General features: G+C 39.6%; 1 protein-coding gene across 2 annotated transcripts in view; it reads left to right on the forward strand.

The window, feature by feature from the left end:
- Positions 1-283: 283 nt before the first annotated feature.
- The window catches only part of DST (dystonin), a 292,214-nt gene continuing 272,597 nt past the window's right edge, over positions 284-19,900 (forward strand). Inside the window, exons 1-3 of one of the 2 annotated variants that reach the window (XM_053938621.1) lie at positions 284-504; positions 937-971; positions 16,502-16,690. In XM_053938621.1, the coding sequence (XP_053794596.1) occupies positions 324-504; positions 937-971; positions 16,502-16,690 (405 nt within the window). In that variant the 5' untranslated portion in view covers positions 284-323. The remainder of the gene's footprint in view (positions 505-936; positions 972-16,501; positions 16,691-19,900) is intronic. The other variant, XM_053938622.1, reaches the window with a different exon arrangement.

The raw sequence follows: 19,900 nt of genomic DNA on the forward strand, positions 1-19,900 counted from the left end.
CGCCGATGCCCGCGGGCGCTCCGGCTCTGCCCGCCGCGCTCCCCGCTCCCGGCAGCCGTGCGGGCACGGAGGGGCAGCCCCACCGCAACCATCGCCGCGGCGGCGGCTGCTGAGTCACGGCCTGAATCTCATCCCGCTCCTCCTCCTTCTCCTCCTCCTCCTCCCCCGCGCCGCCGCCTCCCGCCCGGCTGCCGGCTCCAGCAGCGCGGTGCCGGCGGCGATGCCCGCCCCGCTGCCGGGGGGAGAGGCTGCCCGGCGCTGCCCGGCCCCCCGCCGCTCGCCGCAGACCCGCGCACGCACAGGGGCAGCCGGGCGCTTGAGCCATGATTGCCGCGGCTTTCCTGGTCCTGCTGAGACCCTACAGCATCCAGTGCGCCCTCTTCTTGCTCCTGCTGCTGCTGGGGACCATTGCCACGATTTTATTCTTCTGCTGCTGGCACCGCAGGCTCCAGAAAGGGAGGCATCCCATCAAATCCGTCTTTTCAGGTCGCTCGAGGAGCCGAGGTAAGAGATGCTGCCGGTCCCTGAAGGCGGCGGGGGGTGCCCCCGGCCCATCCCCAGCTTTCTGCCGGCGGAGGGCCGCCGTGGCACGGTTTAGCCGGGCAAAGGCTTTAAAGAAAATTCAAGCCGAGCCCAGGACTGCGGCAGCCTTGTCTCCACCCATCCCTCAGCGAAACCTCGGCTAGAGGGTGAGGGGTGAGAGGCTGGGAAGCCCCCCAGCTCTCCCCGGTCTGTCAAAGCGCAGCAGAACTTTATGCCGAACTTCTTCCCGGTGAATTAAATATAAATGCCGGGCGGAGCTGCCGGCTGCGCCTGAAGGGCCAGAGCCATCCCGGAGTGTGCGCCGAAGGGCGAGTGGCGGGGTAAACCCTTTAGCCGGGGCGAAATGCGAGGTGCAGCTGGTGGAGCCTGTGTGTCTTTCTGCTTCCCTTCCAGATGCTGTCATGAGAACTCATCACTTTCGCTCTGAGGTAATTTATTTAGCACGCAATTTCAAGGTCAGAAGTTGTTCTCTTTACCCGAGTACATATTGTCGTGGTCTTTTGTTAATGAAATCACATAGCAAACTTTTCATTTTGCATGGAAAACATAATGTCCTCTTTCATTTCTTGGTTTGTTTTTTTCCCCTTCCCAACACAAAATGAGCTCTTCATCTGTGTTACCCTAACCGGCCTGCCGATTTGTGTCATTCCCAAAGGAATTGGTTACTTGGAGAAAAGCTGTGCTTACTGTACGTGCCAGAGCTCCCTGTGTCCAAAGGCAGCCCTGAGCCCAGTTATTGACCTCGCTGTAAATATGTGCAGAGCTGGTCGCTTTTGTGACTGCAGAGCCTCTGCTTGCTTGCTTTGCCCACAGCCCTCACCTGTGCCCTGCTCCTTGTCAGGGAAGTTGCCTTGGATGCTGCCGCGGGAGATCCCAGAAGGATCCAGACTACAAGCCCGCTTGGCAGGGACCTCAGTGTGTGACTTTGTATTCAGAGGTCAGGGGAATCAAAACTCGTACATGCCAGTGCTGAAAGTATAACACAAACCCCAGTCACTTCCTAGGGATTCTGAATGAGGAGCATAATTGCTAGGAAAATGTGAAAAATAATATTTGTTTTAGTACCCACTTTGTTTCCATGCTGCCCTGTAGAGCTCCTGTCTAGATATTTCTCTTGCCTGGTTTCCTGCTATTGATTTAAGGCATATCTTCATGCCATTGCCTATTATTCTGAAAGCCTTGAGAGACAGTTTTGCACTCAAATGATATTTTGTTTTAAATTATTTGCATTTTCCCTTACCCTGCTATGAGTGTGAAAACTATCCAATTATGACTAATGTTTTCAAAAGTGTGCATGGGATACATGTATGCAGCATGGTTCATGTTGGCAATTAGTTTTAAATTCTCAACTATTTTGAAATTTGTACACACCATCACAAAAAGAAGATGCCACAGGGACTGTCCTATCTTTAAACCATGAAAAGCCTGAGTTTGTTGTTCACCAGTGCTCCAGTAAAGTGAACAAACAAATGTGTACCTCTGGAAATAAAAATATTTTTCACTATTTAGTTTATCCAATATGAAATGCTTTGTTTTCATGTAAAATTCACTCAATCCTGAGCCTAGATGGAGATGAAGTTTAATGTTTTGAAATACGTGCCATCCTGCATGGTGACACTTCAGAGGGAAGTTGCCAGAGTAATTTATTTTTATTGCTTCAGCATGTGATTATTTGTTTATCATCCAGTCAGAAGCAGATGAATTTAAAACATTTCCTAGAAGCTTCCATTAAGTGAAACATGCTAGAGTAACTGTTATATTCTTTCATAATTTTTTGTATTTTGTTTAGATGGAGTAATAATGCAGCTAGTGGTCTAAGCTGCTCTTTTAAATAAGTGCTAGAACTGTTTTTCCTTTCATTTTCTGATGAGACTTTTGATAGGGAAATGATGACTCATTTGACATCATCAAACTTTCATTTTCCAATACTTTTTTAAGTATAATGTTATTTTAATGAATTTAATAAAATTATTGATGAAAAAACTACATGCATACTTCCAATAAAAATATTGGAAACATTATCTGAAGCAGAATTTGACATTCTCTATTCATATAATCACAAAACATTATGCACTTCCAACTGCAATACGATGTTGCTGAAAGCAAAGCATGATACGTGAAAATATGGGCTTTGCATAATCCCCCCCACCCCCAAAATTAATGTAATATCTCAGCTCCAAGTTTTATAGCACAACGTAATCTGCTAGCCTCCACCATGCTTAGTTGTTTGTCAGGTGTAGTTATAAATAGTGTTTCTTAATTAGAATAAAAGATAATGAAAAACAGGCAGATAGTAAATAGCAGTGGGTTGGCATTCATCTCCTGAGAGCTGGGTTCAAATCTGACTTCCATCACATGTGAACGTGCAGGTGGTCTAGCAGCAGTGCACAGAGAATTATAATTGCCCTATCTACAGAGCACTGGCAATTCCTGCATGATTGACTGCCTGCCAGGAAAGCCTTATATTTGGAAAAATAGATGTGTGCAAATTTATGTTGAGATTCTTTGCCACAGCCACAGCTCTCATGGTGCATGCCTGCATTGTCTATATACAGTGAGAACTATTGAATCCTTTTCTTTTAATACTGAACACACAATAAAAAATAAGACTGCATACTATGTCAGGGTAGATACAAAATTTGAAGATGTATTTATGATCTTTTCAGTCCTTCTGTTTTGAATTTTATATGTCACTGGTGAATTGAATCCACAAATAGTTCATTTCTGTGGGCCTTGATTTTTAATGTCTCTGCAAAACATGCCTCATTATTATACATCAAAAGTCTATGCAGATATTACTTATTAGAGAATGAACTTAAACACTTGACCCCCTGCCTCAAAAGGAGGTAAATTTGCATGAATCATTATGAATATAAAGTAGGTGAAAGTCTGTCTTTGTTAGAGGTGCTTAATAACAGAAAATACTAACCAGGAAGATGTGAGAGTTTCTTGAGATAATACAATAATTGTCTCCATCTCCCCACCAACACTTGCTACCATCTGAAGTTTGTCGGGCCTAATTTTTAATATATTTTTTTATTTACAGTCCTCAGGTTCATTTTGACTGTAACTGCTCTTAAGATTCTTCCATTCCCCAGGTACTACAGAAATTCCATGAAGTCACAAAGGAATCACACCCAGAGTAGTTAATATTCCTAATCTCAGGAAGACCTAGATATGCCACTGCTTTAAAAAGAAAACAAGTAAATTTCCAACAGAAATATTCATTGCTACATGACACATCAGACTTTGATGTAGTTGTTTGCATTAGTCTGTCTTTATTTTGAGAATCAGTTGTAAAATGAAATGTCTGAACCAAAACCACACCAAAATAACAATATAACTCAGTGAGAGTTTTACCAAAGTAGGGACTATGATCCATGGTTGGGCCTTTTAAAAATTATTATTATTATTATTGAAAAAATGTAAAGGCTATACATGATTCACTAATTTTATTCTTCTTGTGCTCTTTGTAGAGTTGTTTTTTCATGAAGCAGAGGGATTTTCTATGAGTTCTTTGTGGGCTTGGGCTTGATACCTTTCAATGTTTATCATTTTATGTTTATGCCTTAAAAAGTCTCCTGTACCTTTAAATTTAAAAGCATTGCTTAATTTGTTGGTGTTGCAACTTGTGATTTAAATTTCTTTCTGAATTAGTTTTCCTTATAGTTGAAGCCTCTGGAGTCACTGGATTATGTGAGATTTTTACCTTTCAATTAAAAGGGAAGTAAGCTTCTAGCCCTTAGGCCGGAAGGAATTAATCTGAATGGTATCATTCTTAATGCCTTTTGATTTGGTGGTAAGAACTGTTGAAAAGGAAGGCTCTTATTCAGGATCTATAAATGGTTGGGTTTTATGAGATTGTGAAGGGATAATTGTGCTAATTGCTAAAGAAGCAGTTTTCATATTATTAAGGAAAAATTACCGGATTTATAAATCTTTTGCCTGAAATTTTCTCTGAGCTTCACAGTTTTCCTTTATCTTACCTTTTATATTAGGCATACTATGACCTCAGGAAGTGAAGGTATCAGTGTCAGTGGGTAGTCACAAGCAACATGGTATCACTTTGTGTCTGTTTAATTTTGACTCCCAATTTTTGGGCAAGTTTCCTGTGAATGCTTCCACTGAGACCTAGAGGTTAAAAACTAGTAGGAAACAAATCAGTACAAGTTTTACAGTCCACTGTAAATTCTGATTTCACATAACCCAGGTGGGACTAAACACACCAGTAAGATAAATAGGAGTTGACACTTTGTCTGTGAGGGCTGGCAGTATGTGTTAACCATGTTTGTAGCAAAGGAATAACATTTGGTGGTTTGAGTTTTGCAGACCCCACATTTTGATTTTAGTACACTGAACAGTTGCTACAAGGTTGTATATGCCCAGTCTATTTCAATACTCTTATTGATGACATGGATGGGGGGATTGAGTCTTTCATTAGTAAATTTGCAGACGACACTAAGCTGGGAACGTGTGTCGATCTGTTGGAAGGTAGGATGGCTCTGCAGAGAGACCTGGAATGGTTGGATGGATGGGCAGAGTCTAATAAGATGAAGTTTAATAAGTCCAAGTGCTGAGTTCTGCATATTTTGGCCACAATAACCCCCTGCAACGTTACAGGCTGGGGATAGTGAGGTTGGACAGTGCCCAGGCAGAAAGGCACCTGGGGGTACTGCTCGACAGCCGACTGAACATGAGCCAGCAGCGTGCCCTGGTGGCCAAGAAGGCCAGCGGCACCCTGGCCTGTATCAGGAATGGTGTGGCCAGCAGGAGCAGGGAGGTCATTCTTCCCCTGTACTCAGCACTGGTGAGGCCACACCTTGAGTGCTGTTTCCAGTTCTGGCCCCTCAGTTTGGGAAGGACGTTGCTTGAGTGTGTCCAGAGGAGGGAACAAGGCTGGTGAGGGGCTTGGAACACAAACCCTGTGAGGAACGGCTGAGGGAGCTGGGGTTGTTTAGCCTGGAGAAAAGGAGACTCAGAGGTGACCTTACCACTCCCTACAACTCCCTGAAAGGTGGCTGTAGTCAGGTGGGGGTCGGTCTCTTTCTCCAGGCAGCAACTGACAGAACCAGAGGACACAGTCTTCAGCTATGCCAAGGGAAATATAGATTGGATATTAGGAGAAAGTTTTTCACAGAAAGAGTGATAAAGTACTGGAATGGTCTGCCAGGGGGGTGGTGGAGTCACCATCCCTGGATGTGTTTAAAAAAAGACTGGATGTGGCACTCGGTGCCATGGTTTAGTTGAGGTGTTGGGGCATGGGTTGGACTCAGTGATATTGAAGTCTCTTCCAACCTTGTGATTCTGTGATTCTGTATTGTTGTGACTACACTGGTAGTGATATAGTTCATCCAAGACTGATTTTATTTTTTAAAAGCAAATGGATTTTCTAAATCATCCATTATGGTACAATGGGTGCAAAGCTATAGTACAACAATGTATATTGAGAAAACTATATATTACTTTGTCAACACAGATGCCCAGAAAATTGTTCATAAACTTATCCCTAAGTGTACCTTTGCCATAATCATGCCCCTTCTGAGGCTGATTGTGAGACAGTTGTCTAAAAATACAGATTCTAGTTATCTTACAAAACAATAACAAATAGTCTTTGAAGAGTTGCACCACAATTCATACTGAGCATTACAGTTATTTATAAACTGCTTCAGATATGTACAGCTCCAGTGAAAGAAGAAATCAGCAGACCCTCCAAGCTGAATTTGAGTCTTCTGTTTGATTGGAGAGAGTGCATGCAATGAGCACCACAAATGTTCAGGACTAGCCAGAAAAATACATTCATTCACCTATTGAAAGGATGTTTCATTATCTTTACAGAGTTGAATCAGCCTGAAAATATTTTACCTTTGTGTTTGACATGATTTCCCTCAGGATGTTTAAACTATTTTTCCATTAGCTGTCTAAGAGTTAAGGAACAGGTTCAAAGGAAAATAAATCAGAGAAAAAATAAATTGTTTTCTTAGCTGTATGAGAGCACTTACATATAGGAATGAATGGAGAGCTATAAATACAGGTTACACTGTATAAGGACAAACCGTTCTGTCCATTTTTCATAATATATCAAATAATGTGGCCCAGACAGAGAATGCCACACTGAGCTGTCACATGGCAAAGTAGGTATCACTGAGATTTGGTTTACTGTATGTCATCTGTCCATCACTCTTTGTCAGTTTTAGTCACAGCAGTGCTGGGCCTTTAGACAGCCCATAAGCATTGGTCTGTGCTGAGGAACAGCCTGTTCGGCAGCTGTACCACTAAATAAATGGCATTTGTCTGCTTGCTGCAGCCAGACTGCTCGAGTGCTGAGCTAAACTAACTCCAGAGAAGTTAACTTGGGTACTTTTACTCTGTACTACAATGTAGTGTACAAATGCCTGATGTATTTATATAGCCTTCTGGTTGTCTGCATCTCTGCTCTGGATTCTGGTGGTCCGCAGAGCTTTGAAATGCTGAGGGGAATCGCCTCTGAGCTCCACCAATCACCTAAAAAAGTACTGACATTGTGTTATGGTCCACATCAGTGGTCAGGCATGGTCCTGGGACCTGCTTTATAAGTGAACACATCCTCATAGTTCTCTAGCAGGACCGGGAAAACCACTGCATAAAGATACACTGCCTCCTAAAAGTTCTTCTTACTCTTTAGTTTCCCATTAATTTACACTTATGCCAACAACCTCATGGCTATCATGTAAGTATTTAGATATCCATGTTTCTCAGTGTCTACTGCTGTCTCTGGAATGAGTTGCAGTTCAGTTGTGCTGTGTGCTATTTAAGTGCACACTCCCTGTACACACAGGCAGAACCCTGATTTCAAGGGGACACAGGGGGAGCACAGCTTATGGCCATCTGCCTATTAACAGACACATTGTACACATGTACAGAACGGGAACTTCTAGCTGCTGTCTTTTGCCCTAAACAAACCTCAGACTGAAACCGTGAATTAAAACAGCTGAGGTCATACTTGCAGTGAGCACATGTATTACCACATTGTAGAAACTGTTCTTACGCAGACAGAAAGGATCATGCAGGGCTCCATAGATGACACACTGCTCAGAAAGGCTTAATCATCTGCACTGATTTCTCAGTTACTGTAGTTAGATTGGGTGACAGATCAGGTTGTGGATCTTCCTACAGAAACAGCTTAGCTCTTTAGACTGAGGGTATTGAATGTAAGAAAGCACTACATGAACAGGGTAGTATGACCCTTGGGGTTGTGGCTGCTCCAGGGCTGTTACGTGTGTTTTCCTTGGGCATGGAAACCTCACTCACACTCTCTTCCATTGCCAGACTGTTTTAAGTAGAGACACCTTTGATATACTATGGAAGAATGTGCAGAGCACAGGGTGAAGTGACCTTGATGTTTTCATGTAGGATCTGATTCAGCTGAGCTGGCTTTTTGGGGCCTGGCCATGACAGACATGAGAGGACACCAGCCAGAGCTGCAGCCGCTCATCCTGCTCCATGTGCTCTGCAGCCTGGAGGGTCTCAGGCTCTAGAGAGTGGGCACGTGGGCTCCTCCAGCCTCCCGGGGCAAGGACTCAGCACTGTGTGGCAGAGATGCTTTAGCATGTCAGGCTCACAGTGCAGACAGCTGATCTTGGCTTAGTGTTAGCAAAGCTGCCTTGGTTTTGAGCTTGTTCTTTGTGCTTCTGGTTCAGCAGCGAGCCTGGGTACTTGTTATCTGGAAACTTGTACCCAAAGTGTCTGAGCCCCTGCTGGGCTCCCTTGTGCCCTACTGCCTTGCATCAAGGAGAGCCAGAGCTTTGCTGTTCCTGACTCATCAGTGGGAATGAAACATGAGCTGTGGCTGAAGTGTGAAAACACCATATCAGCTACAGAAACTAACTGCACTTGATGTTTGGGCAAAGACACCTTTCTTGCAAGTTGTGCCAATGTCCTTATCTCCCCTGTCCACTCAGCTGTTTAAATACGGCACTCTGCTTCAGGATGGTGGGGAGACAGTAGAGCAGACTGGAAGTGAAACACAGATCCTACAGGCTTAATTGATGATTATATACATTGATAGCACAAATTATACTGAAATACATAATTGTGTCAGGCTGAGGTATTGTATTTATCCTTCTTCCTTGTTCTAGAAAGAACAAAATGATACAACCAAGTTCTCTTCTTATCTGCCTCCACTACCTTCCTTCATGTGAAGGTAGGAGTTGAAAAGTGAGTTTGTATAAACAGCATCCCCTTATGCAGCCCAACAAGCTCACTGTAGGCATTTACAGATTATAGTCTATAGAACTGCTCACTGACCTAGTGTTGATGTCTGCTTCAGGATGTGCTGAATCGTTCTTCAAGCCTCACTGAATGTGTCGACTAAATTTTTTATTGGTGATAACAGGGAGCAAAGGGTTGTTCAGGTATGTTGTTGGTATCTGAATCTAATTATCTTAATAGATACCTGAATTCTAGCCTAGTTTTCTTTTTATAATATATTTCTGCTAAGCCTCTCATCAGTTATGCATCTATTTTATAATTTTAAAAGTACAGACACATCTTCACATGCTGTGGTGGGATATATTCTCTTACCAGTTTGTGTTTCAAACAACACACTGGACAAAAGAGAGTAATTTCTTTGTATTAGTGTTTGGCAGCACTGCTATGGTTTAGCAATCTCTGTTATTTCTTATTCAGCTTCTTAGAATATTTTTAATATTTAAAGCTAATTTCTTCTGGCAGGTCCTTGGTATATACTGGACACTGCCTGAGATGAGGAGACATGAAGAGATGGAAAACAGAGGAAGCAGGACTGGAAAGGGGACATGCTAGGGGAATGTGCTAGTATATTTTAAATTAAACCTTCCCTTGCAGTCCCCACTGATAAAGAAGTACACTGATTTTTTTGTTCTTAAATAATTGTTCCCTTCCTAGGGAGGCTTGCAGTGCCCTGAGGTAACAGGGAAGGAACTGGGACGAGCCATCGCAAAGATGCAGTGGAGAGCTGTAAGCCTTATTGTCAGAGAATGATAGGGCTGCCTGGAGAACAGGCTCTGTGGCTTATAGCTTTAGACAGGAAAGAGTAGTTAAAGGGTATCTGGAGACATGACTGGGTGTGCCATTTGGCTGTTTGCTTGCAGATCATCTGATTTTCCTAATGTTACAATTTACCTGTGCTTTGATAGGAATCCTGACCTTATGACAGGAAAAACCAAATGTGTCATGTTAAACAGCAGTGTAATTTAGCATGGGTTATTAGATATTGTATTCTAAATTCACACCTAAACCTAGGGACTCTTAAATACCTAAATAAAAGGGCTCCTATGTATTTACACTGGGGGGCCTGATTAGGAACTGGAAAGCAGATTATTGATGTTCTATTTCATGAAATCAGTTGGGAAAGTCATCTTGTTCAGGTTATGTAAAAAGTAATTGCTTTAAATGCCTTTGAACGTGTGGACTTATCTTGGAATATTGCATGTGCCAAATCACAGTCTTCAATATCTGAGAAGTGGTTCCAGCACTGCTTAGAGTTTAGATTTTATAAGATAAGAATAATATCTCCTAAAATAAACATAAGGCATGCAAAGCAGCATCAGTGAAAGCTTGCTAATGAGGGAGTGGAGTGAGAAATTGAATGTAAAATCTTATATTTTATGTTTTAAATCTTGATTCAGATCTTTATAGGAGTAACCCTTTGTAAGATTAAAAGAAATGATCAACAAAACTACATAAAAAAAAAAGGTTGCAGTCTATTTCTTTAGTTCTGATAGAATCGAAGTAGAGCAAATACAGTTGCATCCCCCTTGGGTGTTAGTGAAGCAATACACTCAGTGAGTGTAGGTAATCATCCTGTGATAGAAAATTTACATGTTACATTACTTAGCAATCTTTACTATAAATATCTTGGAGAACTTAGCTTGAGTCTTGGATTTTGGGTGGAACTTACAGAACTGGCAGTTAAATAAATGTTGTGGGGTTTTCTTTGGTTCTTTGTAAACTGATTATATTTGTGATGGAAATCTTTATGGAAGAGGAAGGAGGGAAATAATGCAATCTTGGCCACAATTTAATTTAGAACAATTGTTTTAACAATTTGGATGTATAGATATGTGCATATATATATATAAATGTTTTTCTATGTAGCAGAAAGAATCTCAAATTTTTCCCATTCAGTGTGCAGGAGAATTTCATACAATAAAAATTGAAGTAGGTACTCCAACTATAGGTTTTAATTATATTTCAGCCTGTCTGCAGAACAGTTGAAAATGCCAGCATCTTGAGAAGGGTTTGATGCTACACATAGTAATGTCTGCAAGCCCTAAGATGCTGTGGGTTGTGTAGACATGAAAGTTTCCAAGATTTAAACAGGTGGTAACTGGCAATTTGAAGGCTATTTCTTGAGGCCATTAGTTGATAATGGTAACAGATAACAATTCTCATGCACATACAACCACTGTCAGAAACCTTAAAAGTGAGAACACAAATCTGGATATCCTATCTAAGCTTCTTTTGGCTTTGATATTTATTAGTGCATCTTCATCTACAAGAATTACTCAAATATCTTTGAGTAAAGGCCTTTGAAAACACACTTGAGTTCTGCTGTCACTGAATTGTGGCCTAATGCTAGCTAGCACTTTCTCTGTGATTTACTGAAATTCTGCCAGAAGGTAAGCTGGGCTGCAGTCCAGTGCCCACTGAAGTTAATGCAAAGATTTTTGTTGACTTCAGCTGGATGTCAGATAATGCACTTTTACCTCCATTGATGTTAATGCTTACTGACTCCAAACACCCATACTGGCTGGGAAGGTTGGGTTCCAAGATCAGAATTCCAACAACCAATATATTCTACGTAAAATACTTATACACTGGAAAAAATGAAAACTGAATATGGCTTCTTATCATGCATAAAAATAGAGATAACGTATGATGAAGGCAGTAGGGCTAGTAGAAACTAGAATGGAGAGGGGAAGGATGTGGTGAATTAATACAATTGCACGTTGAAAGAATGGAGGAGTCAGAGATTTATATCACTAAAGCAATAATGCACACATGGGGTAGCACTGATGTATTCATCTGATGCTAATATAGTATCAGACAAAGAATTAAAAATAAATACAGAAAAACTAAGACGGTGAAAGAAAAAGGTGCAATATATTATTCAATATGTTCTTATCTGTAAATTTAAATAAAAGCAAAAGCTAGACAAGTTTTTAAGGAAATTTCAAATTCCAGTTTTTATGAGGAATGGATTAGGAATGAGAATAAGCAAAACCACAACAAGGATAGCAGAGTATAACATATTTGGTAATCAAATCCCAGACCATATTGAAGAAATGGGGCAAATTATGCTGTTAGCCAATGCAAGGTTGAGTATATTACAGAGAAAAGTCTTTAGCCACATTCTTAATTTTTAGGTTTATGATCTTCAGAAAGGGTCTTTTGAATGACTTTTAACAGTTCAGTGAGGACTACTTTCAGATGTGTAGACTCATTGGAAAGGAGATGGGAAGGGAAATGTTTAAACAGAACAGAAAAACATGTGCCACTGTTATATATATCAGCAATATAAATTTATAAGAGTACTGTACTGAATTATGGGGATCCATCAAGAGTGATATCCATGAATGAGGAAATGTGAAACTCTCACAGGAAAAAAAAGTGATGGAAGAGACCAGAATAATTTAATGTAGAAGGAGAAAAATAAAAGGAAGTCTGATGATAAAATATGGAATGATGAATACCAGATTGGAGGAAGACCAAAATCTAGTCACCATGGGTCTGATTCATCCTATTTAATTTGGATACTCACAGTATGGATGTGTGTGAGTGAAGTGGTCAGTCTGGGCTCTGGGTATGGCCAGTGGAGAGAAATAGGTGCTGTGAGGGAGTGGTTCATCTCACCTGCTGGCTTTGGTGGCTCAAAGGGTAACCTGGGGAGAGGATGTCTGCTGAACTTTGACCAGAGAAAACCCACACATGTTTCTATAGAAAAGAAATTAGGCACTGAATCAGAAGTGTGAAGTTAAAACTTGGCTGGATAAGATATTTTTTACAGAACACCTTATTGTGAAAGTAATTTTACATAGTGTGCTCTGGCATGCCATGCCCAGGCTGGCAACATTCATCATTAATTTGTGTATAAAGATAGATGGAATAAGTTCTTTCAATATTATCACACCCCATTCCAGAGAAAAAAACAACCAACCAACAACAATGACAAACAACAAAAAAAACCCCAACCAACCAACAAAAAAACCCCACAAAACAAAAACCCCCAACACTCAGAAGATTTAAAAGAATGAATTTCTGCTAAAAAAGACGGATCTCCCAGCCGGCTTCCTCATACAGAAAAGCTCGCTTGTGACCAGGTGAACTAGCCTTTGGCTCTGCAACAGCCTCCAGAGACACCTCTCCATTTCTGTTTGCTGTAGACTTTGATTAGGAAGTTCATTCTTCCTGGATTCCAACAGACTCTAACTGGAAGGATGCACATGAATGCTTTTGCAGAGAAGATAATTCCAGGTTCAATTGGCCTCATGTCTTCCTCTGATAAGTCTAAAATTGGTTCTGGTGGTCATACGAGTTGTTTCTTTAAGGAAGATTACTTTAGTGTAAATCTTTGTGCAGCTATTTTGGTATTTGGAAGACAGGTTTTCTAAAAATACACGTTTGAAGTTTTGTTTGGTTTGCCTCGTTTCAGAATTTTACAGGCACAAAAATGAGTCAAGCAGTAGGTTCTGGGAATGAGCAACTCCCTCCCAGCACAAAGAACAAGACAAGGTTTTCATTGCCCAGTGACACAGCATTCACATGATACTGGAAACTACAAATTGCTTAACGGTGTTAGAGCAACCTCGTTCTCATATCCCTGTGATTTTAAAATCTCCAGCTTTTCCTCTGTGATTTGGTCTCAGGTGGTGTACTGTGCTTCCCTGAGCATTTTGTAACATTTTTCTGCTCAAGTCAACTGACTTGACATATAAAATAGTGCTGTCTTTACCAAACAAATATTTGTGTGATTTCCATGGTTTTTATTTTGATTGCTGTATTAATATGATGTTTTAAATTCTAGACTAAACTGAGGGATAACGCAGATGACACAAAAAGCTTCTGTTCATTTTACTGTTTAGAAGGAATCACCAGGCACTCTAATTTTGCACTCAGCATAGGAGTAGCAGCTTCCATATGTTACATCACTTTTAACTCCTGTCTTCATTTTTCATTACCAAATTTTGAAAATTTTCTGGATTTGCATCTTTGCTCTGGCAAAGTTCCATTGCAGGAATGAGTAAGCATTTTAGGATTTGGTCTGAGGACTCTGCCCTTGTAACATTATCTTTGTAGATACAGAATTTATTTTCCACCTGAAATCATGATCCTCTGCCTTTATCACATTATAATCCTCCTCACAGCAACTATTTGTGATACTGCAGGCAGATTATGACTTCAAGAGAAGAATGAGCCTCAGCAAACAGAAGCAGATGAGCTCTTAAAGAGATACAGATCCCATTTTCTTGCTAGTAATAAACAGCAAAAGTGAAAAAATATAGACAATATCAAGGCGAAATGTTGTCTATAAACAGATTTTTCTGGAAATCACAGGTGACTTTTTCCATATTGAAACAATAATCACTAAACCTAGACACATTTTGAGGTGAAGCCACTTGGTGAGACAGACCCACATCTTTAAATCCCTATTTGGCATGTGTTTCTAAGCACTTTCAGAGCTGCTTAGCTTCTATCAAATTCTTCTGTTACATAAACATACTTTCCCAAAGAGTTTTATCCAGCTAATGGGACGGGAGTGTGGTGAGGGAGCAGTGCAGGATATATCACAAGGCTTTGGCCAGTGGCCCTCACATAAATAAACCATAATGCACTTAACATTTAGAAAATCTATTCTGATTTCAGGACTTGGAATAGATTTGCTGGGTGTTTTGATCTCTTAAGGAATATTTTCACTTGCTGTGGAATAATCCCCAATGCACACTGGCATTTTTTTCTAAAAGAAAATTTCCATGAGCAGTAAGCCCTGCTGTAGCAGGCTCCCCGAGTTTATTTTTCCCTCTTATCCCTCCAGTCCCTAGTATCATGTTGAAATGATACATTGTAAGTACATGTTAGCTATTTCCCAGCGCAGAAAGAAAATGGGGCAATAAGCTTTCCCGCTGCAATAGTGTGGCAGAGTCTCAGATTTCCATCTCTGAAGGTTTGGAGATCCTCCTAGATCTGCACAGACCAGCTGGCTGAGTGGCTTCCCCCGTACTGCTTGCTTTGGTTGATATGGGCAGGGTCCTGCTTCCATTCAGACACAGGCTGTCAGGGTCTGCCTTACCTAAACTCTGAATGGTTCCATTGCTTCAGTAGAGTAGGAGGGATCATAAAAAATGATTCAGGAAATATTGGCTGTACCTTTGCATCATATATGTATTGCACAGCCCTGATGCACTGCATAAATGAAGCTCCCAGACTAAGTAGATTTGGGCTCTATTTCTATCCCTTCTCTCCAGTGTTCATGTGTGGAAGGTTGTTCCCTGGAAGTTACTTCACCTTTCCACTTCAACCTTTTTACATCATCTGTTGCATGCAATGTGTATCTATAGCAATTACTAGCATGTGTGTGTAAATGTGTGTTTGTATCTTTTGGCTATTTAAGTGTATATTTACTTAATGTGGAATGCATTTAAATAATGAAGATAGCTGTTTGTCTGTCCATCTGAGTGTCCAGGACAGACTCTGTTTTCCCCTACAGTCTCATGAACATTAGTGGAGGAAATCCAGTTTTCACAGAGCCATACTTTTGATTGTTTCAATTTACCAACATAACAGCATTTTAGCACAACTCTTCTGTGCTGATTTCCTAATTAAAACAACAACAAAAAAGGCAAAACAAATCACAAAACCCAAAAGCTAATGGAAGGGGGTAGCAAAAGAATAGCAGATTTATATGGAAATGTACTGCTCCCACTAGTTTTCTGCTGGCAGGAATTCAGGATATTTAGATTCACAGCATAGATTTCTGCAGTTTTATGTGAAATCTAACCTCGCAGAAGTTGGATTCTAAAATCTGGCTTTGTTGTATAAGGACTTCAGCAGGTATTCTACTAGAAGAAAAAAGAAAGTAGAAAATTAGAAATTGTTGCATCTATTCTCGGTTTTGAAAAGAAATATAGTCCTTAAACTCCAGATTGTCACTAAGGACAGATTTGGCTCACCTATTCTGAAAGCTGATATGACTAAGTGAATGAATATTTACAACCTGGCCAAGTTTAATATCAACCAACATTGTATTCAGTACAAATGGCCCTTGTCAGACTTGTGCATGCTCATGAGGGGACTCGGTGAAATGAGAGAATGCTCATTGTAATTGCTCTGCAGGTAGCAATAAAAGGATAGCATTATACATGTTGCCATTAAAGGAATGAAATTCTGTAAAGGCCATGAGCTGTTCTGGATGATGCTCAGAGGTTTTCCCAGAAAGCCTCTAAAAAGCATTTCTGAAGGGCAGCTTTTCCTGAGTTTATTAATTTGGCCAAATATACCTGTATTTCTGAGACGATATAATTGTTGCCACCTATCAATTTTTCTTCACTTTCAGTCTCAGGAAAAAGTCCACATTTTCAGCCCATGCTCCCCAAAACCATTTCTCATGAGGCCAAGAATTAACCTGGAAAATTTTAATTATAAATTTTAAATGAAAACTTTTTAGTTATAAATAACTAAAAATATGAGCTTATAAAGAAAAGCAACAGGAGTTACTGCTATTGGCTGTGTCTATAATACATATAATTGAGCAACATAAATCAGATATGATATTAACAGCGCTTGGCAACATCTCTTTATTGTTACATGCAGTATATATGGACATGATATTAATTTAAGGTGAGCATGCCTGTACCTTGAGTTGTTAAGATCCAGTGTGATTTTGTGGTTGTTACACAGCTCCATTTTGAGATGCCAAACACGATGATTCCTTTTTCTCTTACAGGGCTTTAGATCAAGCCCTCGCCATGCCAGAAGACGAGTGACACCTCGCCTGGAGGAAACACAACCCATAGTGGAAGCTCACCACCTCAGTGAGCAGGAAACTTCTGTAAGGAAAAGAAAAATCAAGAAAAGCAGTCGAGTCCAACCAGAATTTTACCATTCTGTTCAAGTCACCCCAACTCGAAAACCTGTAAGTGATCTACCTTTAGGGATAAATAGCACTTACCGTTATAAAAGCGCTTATACTTAGAGGCATGTAATATAATTCTAATTTTTGGGCTATTCATATTCTCTTCCTCAATTTAAAAACCTTTTCAGTTCTCATATTCAGCAGCAAATCCAAATAAAAGTTGGTAGGACTGTATTTAATGTTGATGCATAACTCTAAAAAATAATTCTGTTCTGAAGAGGGTTTTTTGAATTTTGATTTTTAAAATTTATTATTTAGACTATAGACTATAATCAAATTAGATATTAAATTTTATATTTTTATAGTGATATTACTTAACAGGTTTTTATAGCAAATGTGCATTTTATTTAAATTTCTTACTTAGATTCAACAGAGATGCTATGAACTGAACTAAATTTATATTAAATATCATTACTAAATTCAATTTTGAGATCTCTTTTACTTTATACAGTGTTTATAATCTTTCTGCTCAACAAAACTTAGATCAAATCTCATAATTCTTTGCTTCTCAGATAGATTCACACACAGTTCTTTTAATACTGATAACCTACTTTTAGTATGGAAATATGACAGTTGATGAGACATACAGTTCCTAATGTAAATTTGCATGAAGCCCTATTCTGTCCTGCAGGCATAATGCATCTCTCTTTTTAATGAGAGCTCATTGCTTTGACACATTTTCTAAAGAACTTTTCTGTGCCAATGTTATGGGGCTTGAACAACTTTTATAAAGTCAGTATTATTAAAGAGGTAATTCTTGAGCGTACCCTAGACCAGATTATCTTGAAGTTGCTGGAACCTAACTGAGCCTTCCTAGATTGGTGCTAACTAAGCACCAAGAATTATCAGTGAGCTCTGAAGATGGTTTGAGGAAGCATTCCTTAGTGGAATTACATTGCCTGAGAGAACAAGCAACTTCTGCAAAGAAAGCCATAGCTGCCAACAACTGCCAGAATTTTTACCTAATATCTGAATTTGTTTCTCTTCTTTCACTTCACTAGTCCCCATTTTCCTCTGTTCTCTGATGCTTCTATTTATGGTTTATTTTACACTGCTTATGTTTTTGTGTTTAATTTGATCTGATGGGTTTGTCTTCTGCTCTTCTTAAAGGATCTGCTCTCACTTTCTTCTCAACCATCTCACTTTCACTCCCATCCTAGAAAGTCTTACTTTCTAGACTACTTTGTCTAGCTCTGTTACTCTTACTAGGTCTCTAGCCTCCCACCAGGCTCACTCTGTTCATTATTCACTTCTGGTCCTTTCCCTGCTTTGTTGTCCTTCCTTCATCTCTTCCATCACCAACCCTTATTTTCCATATCACTCCTCTTGGTTGTTTTTTTTTTAATTTTTTAAATTTTGTTTTTGTTTGTTTGGGTTTTTTGTTTTTGTTTGTCTTTTTTTAAAATTTTTGTTTGTTTTTAAAATTTTTGTTTGTTTTTTTAAATTCATTTTTTGTTTGATTGTTCGTATTTTTTCCCATGGTAGGCCTATGCCAAAGGTAAGCCTCCCTGTCACTGCTGAAGGTGTAATCAATTGCCACTGGTTACCAGCACTGGAAAAAGAGCATCAGTGCCACTGAATTAAAGAGCTAAAACTGTAGAAATGGTGTAAGCAGAAAAACAAGCTTGGAAGAATGGAGTAGTTATGCTAAGAAAGCCCTACTTTTTCCAAAAGTCAGTAACATGTCAGGGATTTAAGGACCAGCAAAATAAAAAATATAAGAATGGAAAATGTGCAGTGTTACTATATAACTTCACTTTTGTATCATTTCATGTGTCTGCTGTGTCTGCTAAGATCTACCACTGTGTCCTAGGGTGTACTAGGTTTCAGTGAAACGATAATAAATCCCAGATTTAGAGAAAACTTCTCTCAGTGCTGTCACCATTATGTCACTTCCTTGAAATTGCTTTTGCAGTGTATCTTTTATACAGTTATATAGTTCTTTTGAAAGCTTTTCCTTCTACAGTCTTGATGAATGCATATTTCTACCAAAAAAGAATAAATTATCTTTATTATACTACAATCCAGAAAACATAAGTCACCAATTTAATTTCTCATGGACATTGTAAGTTATTTTGAGTGTATTATTAATGCCATGGTGACAGGGTGAGTAAGGTTTATACCATTGCCATGACAAATCACTGCAGTGTTGTGAAGTTCCAGGCAGTCACCAGGATGTCCATCCTGCAGTTTATTGCAACTTCATCCCACTTAGTCTCAATGTCTTGAAGCTGAGAGACTTTTGACCTTCATCTTTGTACAGTTTTACATGATTCTGTGCCAGAAATACTCTTGTTAATTTGCATAATTTCTTTCCCTCCCCCCCCCCATATTCCTAGCTCTGCCCACTTGAACCACTCTAAATAAATAATCTGTTGTCTTGATGTTTACATTATGGCTATATTCTGCTGAGTCATCACTTGAAAAAAGTTCTGTATGATATCTTCTAATCAGAAGATATAATTTCTCCTTATAAACCCATTCTCCTTTTTGTTTTTTTTTTCCCCTCCTCATGCCTTTTTGTCCCCGTTTTTCTGACAAGAATGTTTTCTCCAAAATAACTATAAAAGAACCTTAGGGAATGCTTTTTCTTTGCTCCAGCAAAATTTAAATTCCTGAAATATGTTAGCCTCTTTTGTTGTCATATTAAGATATATGCATAAAGACTTTTCAGATATTTCATTTAAGGCTTTGGTGGCTATTTTGATGGTAGGCTTTCTTATTCTTCCTATGTTAGACTATTTTGTATTTGGTTGGCTTTGTTGTGTCTAAATCATGTTTTGCAGTTTCCTAGCCACTGCTATAATTATCTGAATTTGCTTGTATTATTTTTTACTTCCTGCATAACAATCTGAGATCTTTCCAGTATTGTTCCTGATCTTGTCAGAACTAAATTAGTTGTAATTGTTTGGATGGGAATAATCCCGCTGAAGACAATAATTACTCCACTTGAATATCTGCACGAGGAGATGTTTGCAGAAATAGAACATTAGTTTTCTCTGAAAATTTAATTGTTTTTTACACCTTCCAGGTCATTAATGGGGATATTAAATATATTTTGTGCTGATACTGATCCTCGCCAAACAAAATTTATAAGCCATTTTCATTTTTATTTATCTTACTCTAGTGCAACATGAACATAGTGCTGAGGCTTCCCCTTGTAGGGCACATTGTTATATATCATGTCCTCTAGGTCACCCTCTCATTAGT

The sequence above is a fragment of the Vidua chalybeata genome, chromosome 3, assembly GCF_026979565.1.
Source record: "Vidua chalybeata isolate OUT-0048 chromosome 3, bVidCha1 merged haplotype, whole genome shotgun sequence".
NCBI lineage: Eukaryota > Metazoa > Chordata > Aves > Passeriformes > Viduidae > Vidua > Vidua chalybeata.